At 32.5% G+C, this 14,105-nt stretch overlaps 2 protein-coding genes across 2 annotated transcripts; one reads left to right on the top strand and one right to left on the bottom strand.

The window, feature by feature from the left end:
• Positions 1–3,395: 3,395 nt before the first annotated feature.
• On the top strand, positions 3,396–6,221 carry LOC120170897 (agamous-like MADS-box protein AP1). Its single transcript, XM_039178739.1, has 8 exons — positions 3,396–3,758; positions 4,619–4,697; positions 4,957–5,021; positions 5,178–5,277; positions 5,370–5,411; positions 5,568–5,609; positions 5,708–5,826; positions 5,926–6,221. Exons 1-8 carry the CDS (start codon positions 3,574–3,576, stop codon positions 6,023–6,025), a joined length of 732 nt encoding a protein of 243 aa, XP_039034670.1. The 5' UTR covers positions 3,396–3,573; the 3' UTR covers positions 6,026–6,221.
• Positions 6,222–6,285: 64 nt separating this feature from the next.
• Positions 6,286–13,832, bottom strand: LOC120170892 (E3 ubiquitin-protein ligase RLIM-like). Its single transcript, XM_039178728.1, has 5 exons — positions 13,588–13,832; positions 7,353–7,428; positions 6,887–7,229; positions 6,677–6,786; positions 6,286–6,427 (listed from the first exon to the last, which is right to left on the bottom strand). The coding sequence occupies exons 1-5, from the start codon at positions 13,830–13,832 to the stop codon at positions 6,401–6,403; spliced, it is 801 nt and encodes a 266-aa protein (XP_039034659.1). The 3' UTR covers positions 6,286–6,400.
• Positions 13,833–14,105: the final 273 nt, after the last annotated feature.

Below are 14,105 nucleotides of genomic sequence, written 5' to 3'. Positions count from 1 at the left end.
AAATTAAAAGTTTTACCCTAGATGTAAGTGGATCTTACCCATATATATTATATTGGTTTCGAATTTGAATCCACAAGAGCAGGTGGGGCTAGGACAGTGCAATGCGCGGAACAGGGCCCCGTAATAGCAAGGCCCCCAAAAAATTAGATTTATTACTATTGTTACAATAAAAAAACAAACAAAGTATTATGAATCAGTGGTAAAATTTTTGGGCTCAAAACCATAGAACCTGTAGTCGAAGCTTGTTGAAGTCGTATGAGAAATACCAATAATTAATACTGTGCTACAACTGTAAAGCTTATCTCATTTTTTTGGGTCTAACTCCACTTTACGAGAAATGAGCTCATCTTCTTCAATTCACTTTACCAAACTTCAATTATTCATCTTCCCTAGTTAATTCTCATTCCCACCATAGTCATAAATTTTTACCTTCCTTTAATTAATTAGTTCCGTTAATCTCAATTTTCTAACAACCACACTATTTTTAAGAATTTGCATAAGGCCTCCAACGTCCTAGCTCCGGCCCTGCACGAGGGTGAGATTCCATTGTTTGGCTTTATATGTTACCGTGTTGCCACCAATATGAAATTTGTGCACAGCAACAGCAAGAATGCATGTGCCACTACGAAGATGCAAAAAGAAAAAGGAAATTATTGTGATAAGATTTGACATCTTTCAGACCAGGGCTTGCCCTATTTTCACTGGCTTCATGTCTGCATAGAGAACCTGTTCTTCAAACTGTGTTTCTTTGTTTTTATTTCTTCAATAAGACACGTCTCTTTCCTTTGTCATCCATTTTAACATGAATAAGTTCATATGGAGTAATCTAAAATAATACTACTATCCTGTCTTTATTTGGTAAGAAAGGAGAGAAATATGAAAAAGGGTGTCAAGGAAAATAATTCAAGCTCTTGGCAAGATTATTTTCCTAGAATCGTATATGCGAAGTGTTTGTATTATTTTTCCTTAACCTTTGTCTTGCATTGCTATTCTTGTAAATGGGGACAAAACTCGAAAATTAATTTCGACCGACTCCCTACCCTCTTACGTTTTCATCACTCAACTTTCTTTTCATTTTTATTTTAATCATTCGAGAATTAAATCAGAAATGAAAGAGTAACACGACAATTACGTGTACTGATTTTTGTTGGCCTGACATCCACATCGTTCTCTAACCACTCAAGATATCGAGAAACTCGTTTCATCGTCTACTATCACTCTATCAGTTTAGATTTCAACTAAATCAGTTTAAACATCATGAAATTCAACCCCGAAATTAGAACTCATGAAACCCTAAACCATTTTGATCTACAACATCCACAATGTAGTTAGTAATCGATATAATACAGCTCAAGATATCGATGAACTCGTCTCAACGTCTTTTATCACTATATCAATTCTTATTTCACCTATGTCACTCTAAAACTCAAGAAATTCAACCCCAAACCCAAAACTCACAAAATCCTAAACCATTTTAAACTATAATATCTACAATCCAATCAACACATAGTCAATATATACAACTCAAGATATCAACGAACTTGCATCATCATCTCCAACAAATCTATCAGTTTATAATATCCATGATCCTATCAACATGGAATTCATATATACAACTCTTTTCCTCGTTCTTCACCTCTCCACCACTGAGATTTGAAAGAATATGTTTTATTATTGAGAAATCAAAGGAAAATAGAAATTTAAAGATTTTTTTCAAAAAAAAAGAAGAAAATTTAGGTCAATTTCACAAATTTTAAAAGAAAAAAGACCAAACATAATAACATTAAATATTTAACGACAGAGTCATCAAAATAAGAGAAAATATATTTTCAAATAGTGAGTAAATTGCAATTTTTTTATATTACATTGACTGAAATAAAAGAGAAAAATTGAATGATTAAATTTATAAATTACTCTATTATTAAATAAATTTCAAACCTCAAAAAATATTTTCAAATTGAATCATGATATGATCTAATCCGATTTATGGATAAATTGATTCCAAATAAGATATTTCCTATGCTACCAAAAATACGACTCTCGTTAAATATACTAAGTGTATTTAGTATATAAACTATCGATTTTGATTTATTTTAGTATTTAAACTTTCAAAATTATCAAAAACATACATAACATTTAGTTTCAAGTGATTTGCATGTGACACCTTTTTAGGGTAAATTGCATCCTTCATCACTTAGCTATCTTTTCCTTCTATTTTGTCACAGAAGTTTAAATTTTTTAATTTAATTAGTTTAAATTTCAAATTATTCCCAATTTAACTATTTAACTTTCAAATTTAATTTTTTATTTTTAATTATATATTAATAAAATAATAATAAAAATGATGTCACAAAAAGTATTAATAAAATAAATTAGAGTGATTAAAATAGGAATAATTTGCAAGTTGAGTAGTTAAATTGAAAATTTTTAAACCATAGTATCAAAATAGGAGTGAGAAGAGAGTCGAATGATGACTGATGTAATTTACCAATAAAATTGTAGTGTCATTAAGTTTTTAACGACGATGTAGTAAAATGAAGCAAAATCTAAACGTTATGTATGATTTTTAAAAAAATAAAAAATTAAATACTGAAATAAACCAAAATTAATAGTTTAGGTACTGAATGCATAATTTACCCACATATTAATTCATGAGCACTAACTTCTATATGAAAGCAATGTACCTCCCTAACTCTACCCACAATTGGAGGAATTTAATTTTAGACAAATTGTGAAGAGATTAAATTACCATTTTAGAGTTTCATCATATTAAAGGGTAAAATACATAAATAGTTCAATGACTATAGGAGATTGTTTTATCGAGTCTTAAAATTATAAAATTATCCCCTAACTATAAGATATTACTTTTTTTAATCCCCTTACTATTAAAAATTAAAAAAATATCACCTAACTATTTATTGTGTTCCAAACTCGTCATTTTTCGTTAAAAATTGATGAAAATGACGAGTTTGTAACACGATGAATAGTCATGTGATCATTTTATAACTTGCAATAATCAGGGGACTTAAAAGTAATTTCTTATAATTAGAGAATCATTTTGTAACTTTTAATAGTTGGAAGACTCATTAAAGCAATACTTTATAGTCAAGGGACCATTGTGTATTTTACCCTAAATTAAATTATTAAAAATATTATGACATATTTATTTCAAGAGAGAAAGATCTCCGCCGTCAGCTGGGGAGTGTGTGACAGCCAAGGGTCTCCGTACAGATATCTGACGGCATCTATGGGCTGCGTTCCAACACGAGACAATAACGACTGAACTGTTATGTTCTAACCAATGAGAATCCGACAGCACATCCTTAAAAACCACTCTGGTTTTTTAACTCCAAACCCACTCCTCTTTCCCCTAAAACCACTTCCACTTTCAGGTTTTTTTCCTTCCCTTTCTTTCTAATTTGTCTCTTCGTTTTCCAATTCTATATATGTGTGCATGCTTGCCCAGATAAACACTTCACATCTAGCAAGCAATAACAGGAAGAAAATAAAATCAGTTTCCTCCATCTTCTTCTTCCTCCTTCATCTTCTTCGTTTTCTGAGTTTTTTTTGGTCATGGGGAGGGGGAGGGTTCAGTTGAAGAGGATCGAGAACAAGATCAACAGGCAGGTCACTTTCTCCAAGAGGAGAGCCGGGTTGTTGAAGAAAGCTTATGAGATCTCCATTTTGTGCGATGCTGAGGTCGCTCTGATCGTCTTCTCCCACAAAGGGAAGCTCTTTGAATACTCCAGTGATTCCAGGTAAATTTTCACCCTTGCTTTTTTTTTACCTGCTGAAAGTTCTTCGGCAGCTTTCCTGCAAAAGTTTTAGCAGGTGAAATTAAGGGGAATGTTAATGAGTTTCAGGCGAAAAGGAGACCTTGAAAACGTGACTATAACTATATCGGTAATGGAATTTACGAGTGTTTCGGGGATGTTGAAGTAGCAAAAGAATGGAAACCTTTAAAAGAAAGTTATTGACCAATGGAAGAAGAAGAAGAAGAAGAAGATATGATATATACATGTATACCGATGGTCAAATTATAACTTTCTCAATTAGGAGAAAATACAAAGCATCTGTTGTATGCACAGAACTCCATCTTTTGGCATCTGAAAAGTAAAAAATCATAGTGAGAAACATATATTTCTTCTAAAGATAGAAGCATGATAGACCATAACAGCATGGTTATATGAAAATTCATATACATGTATATTTGGCAATTTATTTTCTTTTTGTTCTTAAATTAGGGATTTTTGCAAATTTCTTTTAGAAGAATAAGGATTTTTGTAAAAAAGAAAAATAGAGGGTAGTAGGGTTAGGGCACAAAGAGGGCTTGAAATTCCAATATTCCTTCATAGACACTTGCTTCATATAGCCCTAAAAGAAGCTAATGAATTGGTTTCTAAAATTTATATATTTAAGAACTTAACTCACTCTAATATGACATTGAAAGATTCTTCAAATACATGAAAATTTAAGGAAAAAACCTAACTATACACGCGAAAACGATATGGAAATTTCTTTAAGAAAAAGAAACGATTATTGTGTATATGCATGCTTTACTTGGAAAGCATATATTGTCCATGCGAGACTGATATGTTTTTATCATCTTCTGCAACAGCATGGAGAGGATCCTTGAACGTTATGAAAGGTATTCGTATGCAGAGGGACAGCTTGTTGCATCTGAGTCTGATCCTCAGGTACAAAAACACGTCTTTTTCACGCCGTTAATGTTTCGCCAGTTTCCCATGATGATTACCGTCTTAATCTATATTGTATTAGTGTTTGCAAATGGCATTTTGACAGCAAAAAAGGGTCCGATTTGAAGTTTACGTTTTTTTCCCCTAGCTTCTTAATGGTTACAGCTGTCGTTTCATTACAGAATCTCAATTTTTTCCTTTAGGTAAAATAATTTTGGTCTGAAAAATTGTGTTGGAATTTGAAACCTGTTTGTGACAGGGCAACTGGTCCATGGACTACAATAGGCTCAAGGCTAAGGTTGAGCTCTTGCAGAGAAATCACAGGTATTTGCACAAGTTCATGTGCTCATATCTGAATATGTGTCAAGCATCATAAGTTCATGTGTCATATCCGAATACGTGTCGAATACGAATTTTATAGCGACATAGTAAAAAAATCGAAACTTTCAAATCTTACATTGGGCTTTATTTGCTCTTCAGGCATTACATGGGAGAAGAATTGGACTCACTGAGTCTCAAGGAGCTGCAGAATTTGGAGCAGCAGCTTGATACTGCTCTTAAGCTTATTCGTTCGAAAAAAGCATGTTTTTTCCTATGTTATAGTCATTACCATTAGAATATGTTTTCTTTTGTTTAAATGATGAATTTTGTGGCCTTTCTATCTTTCTGCAGAACCAACTCATGTATGAGTCAATCTCTGAGCTTCAAAGAAAGGTACGGACACTGACACATAGAACATATATGGAGCATTATATGAACTCGAATTGTATAATTCTTACTGGTGTAAGAATTCTAGTTGTAACAAGTGAACGAAGCTAATCGATTTCGGTTTTCGTAATGTCATCTCTATTTGCGGTGCCTATATGACAGGAGAAGGCAATACAGGAGCAAAACACCATGCTAGCAAAGCAGGTGACTAGCAAAACACCATGCAGTTTTAGCTATTGAATCGATTGTAAGAGTTTTAGCAAAACAAATCTTGAAGTTTGCGATCTCTTTTGCATGCGTAGATCAAGGAGAGGGAGGAGACAGTCGCGCAGCAGCAGCAGTCACAGTGGGGGCAGCAAAACCATGGCCTCAACTCATCATCCTTTCTACTGCCACAGCCTCCGCCCTGTCTGAATATCGGGTAAAACCCTAAACGTAGGCCAAAGAAGGCAATCCCAAACATTTTCGAGTGTCTATAATGAAAGTGGCAATAACTCAGTTAAAGATTTGGTTGATGCAGCGGCACATACCAGGAAGAAGCAACAGAAATGAGGAGGAATGAACTTGATCTTACTCTGGAACCTATTTATTCATGCCATCTGGGATGCTTTGCTGGTTGAAAATCGGTACAGTTTCATCAATGCTTTCGAGTTTATGTTAATATGAACATAGATCCATGCAAAGGATGAGAAAGAAGACTCATGCCTTTTATGTCTACATTGATTTAACATATATATATATATATATATATATATGTGGACGATAAGTGTATATCTGGATCTTGTATTTCTGTCGTTATCAGTTGCAGCCTATCACAAGGCAATTTGCATCAGGAAAAAAGATACATTGTTTAATGCCATTGTATGAATGGCAATGCACTAACCTGTAATACTTGCTTATCAAACTACAACCCCAAAAACTTGTTGAAATGTGCCCTTAAAACTAATTAAAAAATCAGGTTAATCTTCGGTGTGTGTGTCTCCGGTGATCCGATTTCAAGTTGCTTCATCAAACATCTTCTTCTGCAAATTCAGTTGATAATCAGCCATATGTTCTAGGAAAAGGTCGAATGAATCAAACTAAGCATGCTAGACAAAGTATGACACTATAATTGTTCATCTATATGATATGAAGAGCTAACAGTTCCGGTTTAGCATTCGATTCTCGACATTCAATGAATAACTGTTAGGTAATGGTTGATAGAACTTAAAACAGCAGTTAAATGTTAAGAATTATGAAACAATTGCAGAAGCTTGTAAGAAATGCATTACCTTTCCACAAATTGGACGGTTTTCTGACCTCTCCATCCACTCGTATATGCTACCGAGGTGGTAGCTGTGGGAACATTGAAGAACTATTCGTGGATTTTCACGTTCGTACTCTGCGACGATAAATCGATAATCGAAATCAGTCGAATTAAGACAATGTACATCTAATATAAACTGATTAAGGAATCAACAATCCAAAAGGTGCTTATTTACCATCAAGACATGTGGGACAAACGTCCTCATCCTCTGATGATCCATAGGCACAAGCAACTTCAGCTTCAGGTTTCTCGTTCCAGAACTTCGACCGGGACTCTGCCGTCGATCTTCCTTTGCGTCGAAGTCCACTCGACTTGTCTCCGTTACTATCATTTTCACGTGTTTTAATCCGTCGATGATCCTTGTCGGTATCTTCTTTGAAGTACAAGACACTTGGAGCCAATGTGACAATATTGCCAGACTGTATATCATCAGATGCAGCATTGAAATTCGGAGGGGCTGAGGCTTGAGAACTCGAAGCCGGGGCATCGGATTGTTTATCGCTGTTTACTCCGGCGAACTGCAAAACGACGAGTGCATAGAATCAAAAACATCTCGAAATTGCAGGTCTGTTCATATTCGAAACTAAAAACAAATCTGTCTCAAACCTAACTCAAAGGGACACTATAATTCTACACGATACCTTGTCCCATAGGGCATGGATGGAGTTCTGGGTCTGATAAAGGGAACCGTCTTCTTCGTGTTCGCTGATGTGCAAACTAGAACAACAAGCTCCCAAGGATTTAGTTCACTCAATTTCAAAAAACAAAGAAAGATTGAATTAATGATGGGATTCGATTTAATATAAAAATATTATAAAGTTGAGAGATTTAAAGGTTTGGAATTTATACCTAGAAATAAACTGCGTAGGACTCTAATTCACATTTTGTGGCGCCCACGAAGCTTCTTTATTTGCACAAAAGAAATTAAATTGGAAACTTTTTTATAGACGTTTTTTTCGAAAAATTATCGGTGATCGGTATATTTAATGATCTAACATCGGTCAGATTATATTTTTGATCTAACACCCGTAGCAGTAAAGCGCGTTTCCTGCCCCGCGATATATGCTGATTTGGCGTCACGTGAGGTATAACGCGCCCCCTGTACCGCGTTATACGGTGACATGGCTTACACGTGGGTATAGCGCGCCTCTGATCCGCGCTATACGCCACGTAGGGGTATAGCGCTGCCCTGCTCAGCGCTATACTTGGGTATGAATTATATTTAGCGCGGACCCTGGTCCGCGCTATACCTTTATCTGAATAATTACATATAGCGCGGTGCAGGTACCGCACCTTATATGGTTATAAATACCCTTCGCTCCCTGTTAAGTTTCTCACATTTCCTCATATCTCTCTCCTCTAACTTATAAATTAATACAACAATTCCGTCAACGAGTAATAATTCTGATAATTTTCTTATATTTGATTTAGAAGTTCGTGTGATTTTTCGTTATAAATTTCGTTATAATTTTTTTATTATACTTATTGTTTATTATAATTATTTGAAAAAAATATTATACTAATTATTTTCAATTAATTTTTGTGTTTGTAAAATTGAAAAGCATGAGCATACGTCAAAATAGTTTTGTGGTACAGGTAATAATATAAAATTAAATTATTTAAATTATTTACGTTGATGTGTAAAAAATTTATTGTGTTATATTTTCGTTCATATATAATTTATTTAATCAGATTTGTTTCAGTTATTTTTTTCCAGATATAATATTGCCGCACTTTTAATCAGGTTCGTTCATATATTAAAAATATTATAAAATATACCTTAAATAGAGAGAGTATTTGAGAGAATTTGAGAGAATATGGTGTGATGAAAGTAATAGAGGATGTGTATTTATAGAGAGGATTGGGGGTAATTAAAGGTATAGCGCGCCTCTTGTACCGCGCTATACCTCACGTGTCAGATAAACAGATATAGCGGGGATCAAGGGCCGCGCTATACCCCACGTGTAAGCCATGTCAGCGTATAGCGCGGTACAGGGGGTGCACTATACCCCACGTGGCGCCAAATTAGCATATAGGGCGGGGCATGGAGCACGCTTTACTGCTATGGGTGTTAATCGAGAAATATAATTTGACTGGTGTTAGATCGGTAAATACCGTCACCGGTGATTTTTCGTGAAAAACACATTTTTTATATGTATATACTTTTTAAAAAATTATGCATAAAATAATATTATTAGTAATTTGTATAAAAGATATATGATCAGAGATGGACCTTAGGGGTATTCAAAAATATTCGATCCGATTGATCTGACCTGTCGACCTAGTTAAAAAATATCGGATACTTATAGTAAAAATATCTGATTTTTCGGGTTGGGTACCCAACCTGCTATTTTTTTGAGTTTTCAGGTCGGGCTCAGTTCACAAAATATTGCTTTTCGGTACCCGCCGACACGGTACCCAGTTTATTATATATATATATATATATATTATTTTTATTTTATATTAAATTTCTATTCATAATTCTCAATTTATTCACTCTAACATTCTAAATTCTTAATTTCTTAAATTTTACTATCATATCTTTCTAAATTCTTAATTTCTTAAACTATTTTAGATTAACATTCTAAATTGTTTTTTAAAATATTAATTTTAACTTCAAAACATTTGAAATTTATTTATATTTCTTTATATTAAGTTTTAATAAATTTTATTTTAATTATTTAATTTGAATTTTTAAATTTTATGTGTGAATTATATATATTATAGACCTTTAAGTTTAAAATTTAAAATTTTTCTATATATTTTTAAAAAAATATATAATTTAAAGAATAAAAAATAAAAAATAACAATTATGGATTGGGTATCCGTGACCTAAAAATACGGGTATCCGGATTTATAGGTAATCGGATGTAATGGGCCGAGACACGAGCCGACGTTTAAAATATACACTTAACCTAAACTTGATTCGAGTCAAAAAATATATACCCTCCATCCGACTTGACCCAATCCAAAAAGCATATATCTTTCGGCTGAAACTAATTCACCCCAAATTTTTAGAGTATAAATTCGATCCGATTAATATAAAATAAAAACCTAATTAAAAAATAGATAAGTGAGATATTATAACAATTATTCATAAATTTATATTAAAATTACACTATTACCTCTAGATATGAGGTTTTTATCCTTCACTCCAATACGATCTGACGTCGGTGTACATATGTAGGGCATTAAATGGGTAAATTGCTTCATGCAAATGTCAAATCAAACAAAGTTAAAGAATTTGGAATGGACCACTCACCTATTTGACCTTACTTTTTGCAAGTAATATTAGCTTTAATTTGTTAATTTCTTCTAAATAATCACAACTTTTGTTGCCAAATTAAAATCATATGACTTGACTGACCCCTTTTTATGCTTTTGTAAATTCTAAGGACTTATAAAACAATATTCTTATACTTTAAGATATGTTGTGACAATTTCTTCTTTCCTTTTGCAAATTGTTTTGTTTCTAAGAACTTCTAAATCTTCACACTTATTTTACAATTAATCACTAATATTTATTTGTAATAAAATAGTCACTAATATTATTAATTTATAACAAAATGGTCACTCCACCGTATTCTCTGTTAATTTGATAACACGAGAACATTAATAAAAAGGTTAATATTTAGTTTTACCCTAAACTATTGCTAAAACATTAAAATTAGCTTATTAGCTTACCCTTATTCCCATATGTAATGGGGTAAGGGGGAGGTAGGATAGTAGGCTGCCCCCAACGCCAGGTTAAGAGCAGCTTTCGTAGGAGACCTCCGAATTATGAAATGCCCTCCGTGAGACTCGATCCCACGACCTCAAGGTTAAGAACCTTGTGATCTACCAACTGAGCTGGATGGTCATTAAATAAGTCCTTAAACAATGATTTTATATTTAATTTATCTCGAAAGCTTACTAATTTATATATATATTTAAACACCCACCACCACAATTATATTCGAACCACTTTCCTTACAAAATGAAAATCACACTGCATAGAAATGGAGTTTTCCATTAAGACAAATACATGTGTATTTAAAGCCATATAATCAATTAATTTTAATGTAAAAAATAATACTTTCGGGAGGTTTTCGTTTGTAAGGAAAATGGTTAGAATATTTAAAGACAAATAAGAGTTTGTTTAAGTGTGGTTTTCGTTTTGTAAGGAAAGTGATTAGAATATAATTGACATGGTGGGGTGTTTAAAAAAATTGAAATCATAAAGTTTTTGGGATAAATTAGATATAAATTATTGTTTAATGACCTATTTGATGTTTTAGCAATATTTCAGGGGTATAACTAAATATTTACCTTTTTATTAACGATAGCAAGTTATCAATTTAACAGAGGCAATGGTGGAGTGACCATTTTAGTACAAATCGATAATATTATTGACCGTTTTGTTACAAATCGATAACGTTAGTGACTAATTTGTTACTTTTGAAACTTTAACAGGTAAACAAAAACTTACTCAAAACTGGTAACCATTGGTGTAGTTTACCCTATTATTTTATAAAACCCTTGAAAAACTATAAAATTAAATTGTTATACAGTAAAATTATATTTAACCACTATTAGTGAATGGGAATATACAGTTCAGAAAACTTCTGATATGACGGAAGTTTTATATAATTTAGGGTAAACTATACATTTAGTATGTAAATTATTAATTTTGACCTCTTTTAATACTTAAACTTTTAATTTTTTCAAAATCATACCTAATGTTTAGTTTTTTATTTCATTTTAGTACCCATCGTTAAAAACTTAACGTATTTCGTACTTAAACTATTAGTTTTGGCCCGTTTTAGTACCTAAATCTTCATTTTTTTTCAAAACTCACATTAAGTTTTTAACGGATAATAAAATAAAATAAAAAATAAATGTTAGGTACGGTTTTAGAAAATCAAAAGTTTAGATACTAAAACTAGGGATGGGCACGGGGCAGGGTTGGCCGATTTTTGGTCTCCCTGACCCCGACATGAAAATATATCTTATATTGAAGAATTTTAAGATTTTTTAGCCTCCAACCTGCCTCAATTTTAGACTAAAACCAATTCGATCAAATATATTAATATTTTAAAAATAAAATAATATACTTTATAAATTATAATAATATATTTATAAATATTTTTTACATTTTAAAATGCTAAAAATAATATATTTTATAATAATATATTTATAATTATTTATTATATTTTAAACGGTTAAAATAATATTTATAATGATTTTTAGTAATTAAATAATATATTTAAATAATATAAAAATAAAAAATTTCAAAAATAGACCCGAGTTGATCCTTACCATGGAGAAAATAGACCCGAGTTTTAACTCGGCCGGAAAATCATGGTAGTCGTTGATTCCACCATTGAAGCCAACGGAGCTTTGCAGTGGGCAATGTCTTATGCCGTCCAATGTCATGACACGATGGTTCTTCTCTCCGTCACGAAGCCCTCGAAACAAGGTTATATAGCTCCTTGTCTTGAAATATGATTTTTTTTAAACTATATATAATATATAAATATAAATTATATAGTTTATATATATTATATTATTATATAGTTTTTATATATATATTAATATATTATAATTATTATTTTTTTAATTTTTGAAATGAATGCAGTTTAGTTCATTTTACATATTTTTTTTAATATTTTACAATTATTTTGATTTGAATTTCATATTTGTAATTTCATATTTATTCAATTTAGTTCTTAAAATTATATTTGCATATGAAATTGACTCATACTTATTACTTATTTATATTTTTGTAATGGACCCATAACTTTTTAAATGGGTATAATTTAATACTTTTTTATATTAATTTTAACTTCACATTTTAATTTTTTTTATTTTGTCCCTCATCAATGCGTGTTGTTTAATTTATTTAAATTTTTACTTGTAATTTCATATTGGTTCAATTTTATCCTTAAAATAAAATTTTATCAAAATTGATCAATAATTATTTATTTTTAGTAATTTACTCTAAATCATATACAATTATAAATTGCAATTCAACGTTAACGAAAGGCGAAAAATAATTAATCCAAAAATAAAAAATGACTCCATCTAAAGTCAATCCTTATTCGGTAAAGATTCGACCTGATCTGAACGAGATCCGACTGAAGTCCATCCGAATTTGAATTAACATGGTGTTTAACTGTTCCGGACCTGACCCGTTTTGACCCGAACTGACATCGATCTTAACTGGAATTAACCCCACCTAAACCCGAACTGAATCGGATGTCAAATCAACCTGAAAATGACCCGAACCCGATCCAATTTGAGTCCAACCATCAAAATGATCTGATACGACTTGTATCTGATTTTACCTGACCCGACAGAATCCGATTGAAACTTGAACGATTACATGATTTTACATCCTAATTTCTGGCTCTCGGCTTAAACTCAAACCCCATCGTTTTTATAATTATAAGTTCCGGTCCCTCTAATGTATAGAAATTTGAGATTTAATCTCTAAAACCCTCAAATTTCAGTATATACAGTAGAGGGACCAAGACCAAAATTTGACCTTTGTAAATACAATACTACTAAAGTGTGTATTGAGAAAAAGGAAAAGAGGGGTTGGTGTGTGGGTGAAAATTTGACCTGATGCTTTAATGGCCTAAAAGGAATGTTTGTTGCAGTGGAGATGCTGGGTTTGGATCAGCTTTGCTGAAGCTGCAAATACACCATTAGACTGTACTATGCAATTGCTGTAATTTCACAACAAATTTGGCCTTTGAAAAACGGTTTTCTTGGCCTAAAGGACAATCTTTTTTGTTGAAATAGCGAGTAGTGACCCTTATTAATCATGCAGGATCAAATGATGAATGTCCTCTGGTTTCTACTTAAAAGGACACATTGAATGTGTAAGTAAACTTGGAGTGGAACATCCTAGCAGTCATGTAGGGAACTTCAGGCGCAGATGTCCCTTCCGAAGACGATCGAGACACAGGGAAGCCGTTACCGGAGTTAGAAGCGATGAAATATGAGCTGCCACTAGTCCAATTCCGGCCATCATACGATAAAGCTCGCAAAGCTGAAGAGCCACAGTCGAGAAGAATGGATTCCAATGGAGAATAATCTGCTGAAACATATGGTTTTTGATGAAAATGTATATACATTTCAAGCAAAGAATGATCATTCTATCTAGTTTGGCTTCTCCCAATTATGTCAAGCTAAATCATATATATCAGCTATCTCGGTATTAGGCCGAGGTCGATGTCGTTGTCGTTCTAGCTGTTCAGCTCCGGGAATTCAACGGCGCCGTGCCTACGGAGGCTTAATATCTGGTAGGCACCAGCTCGTAGCTTTGATAATGGCCTAATAAACAATACCAGATATTACTGGCAAAGTGACCTTTTGCAAAGAACTCGACTTTGGTGGGGTCATAATTA

The sequence above is a fragment of the Hibiscus syriacus genome, unplaced genomic scaffold (assembly GCF_006381635.1).
Source record: "Hibiscus syriacus cultivar Baekdansim isolate YM2019G1 unplaced genomic scaffold, ASM638163v2 tig00111798_pilon, whole genome shotgun sequence".
NCBI lineage: Eukaryota > Viridiplantae > Streptophyta > Magnoliopsida > Malvales > Malvaceae > Hibiscus > Hibiscus syriacus.
Note: the sequence above shows the minus strand (reverse complement) of the source record. Positions and strands in the feature narration are given on the sequence as shown.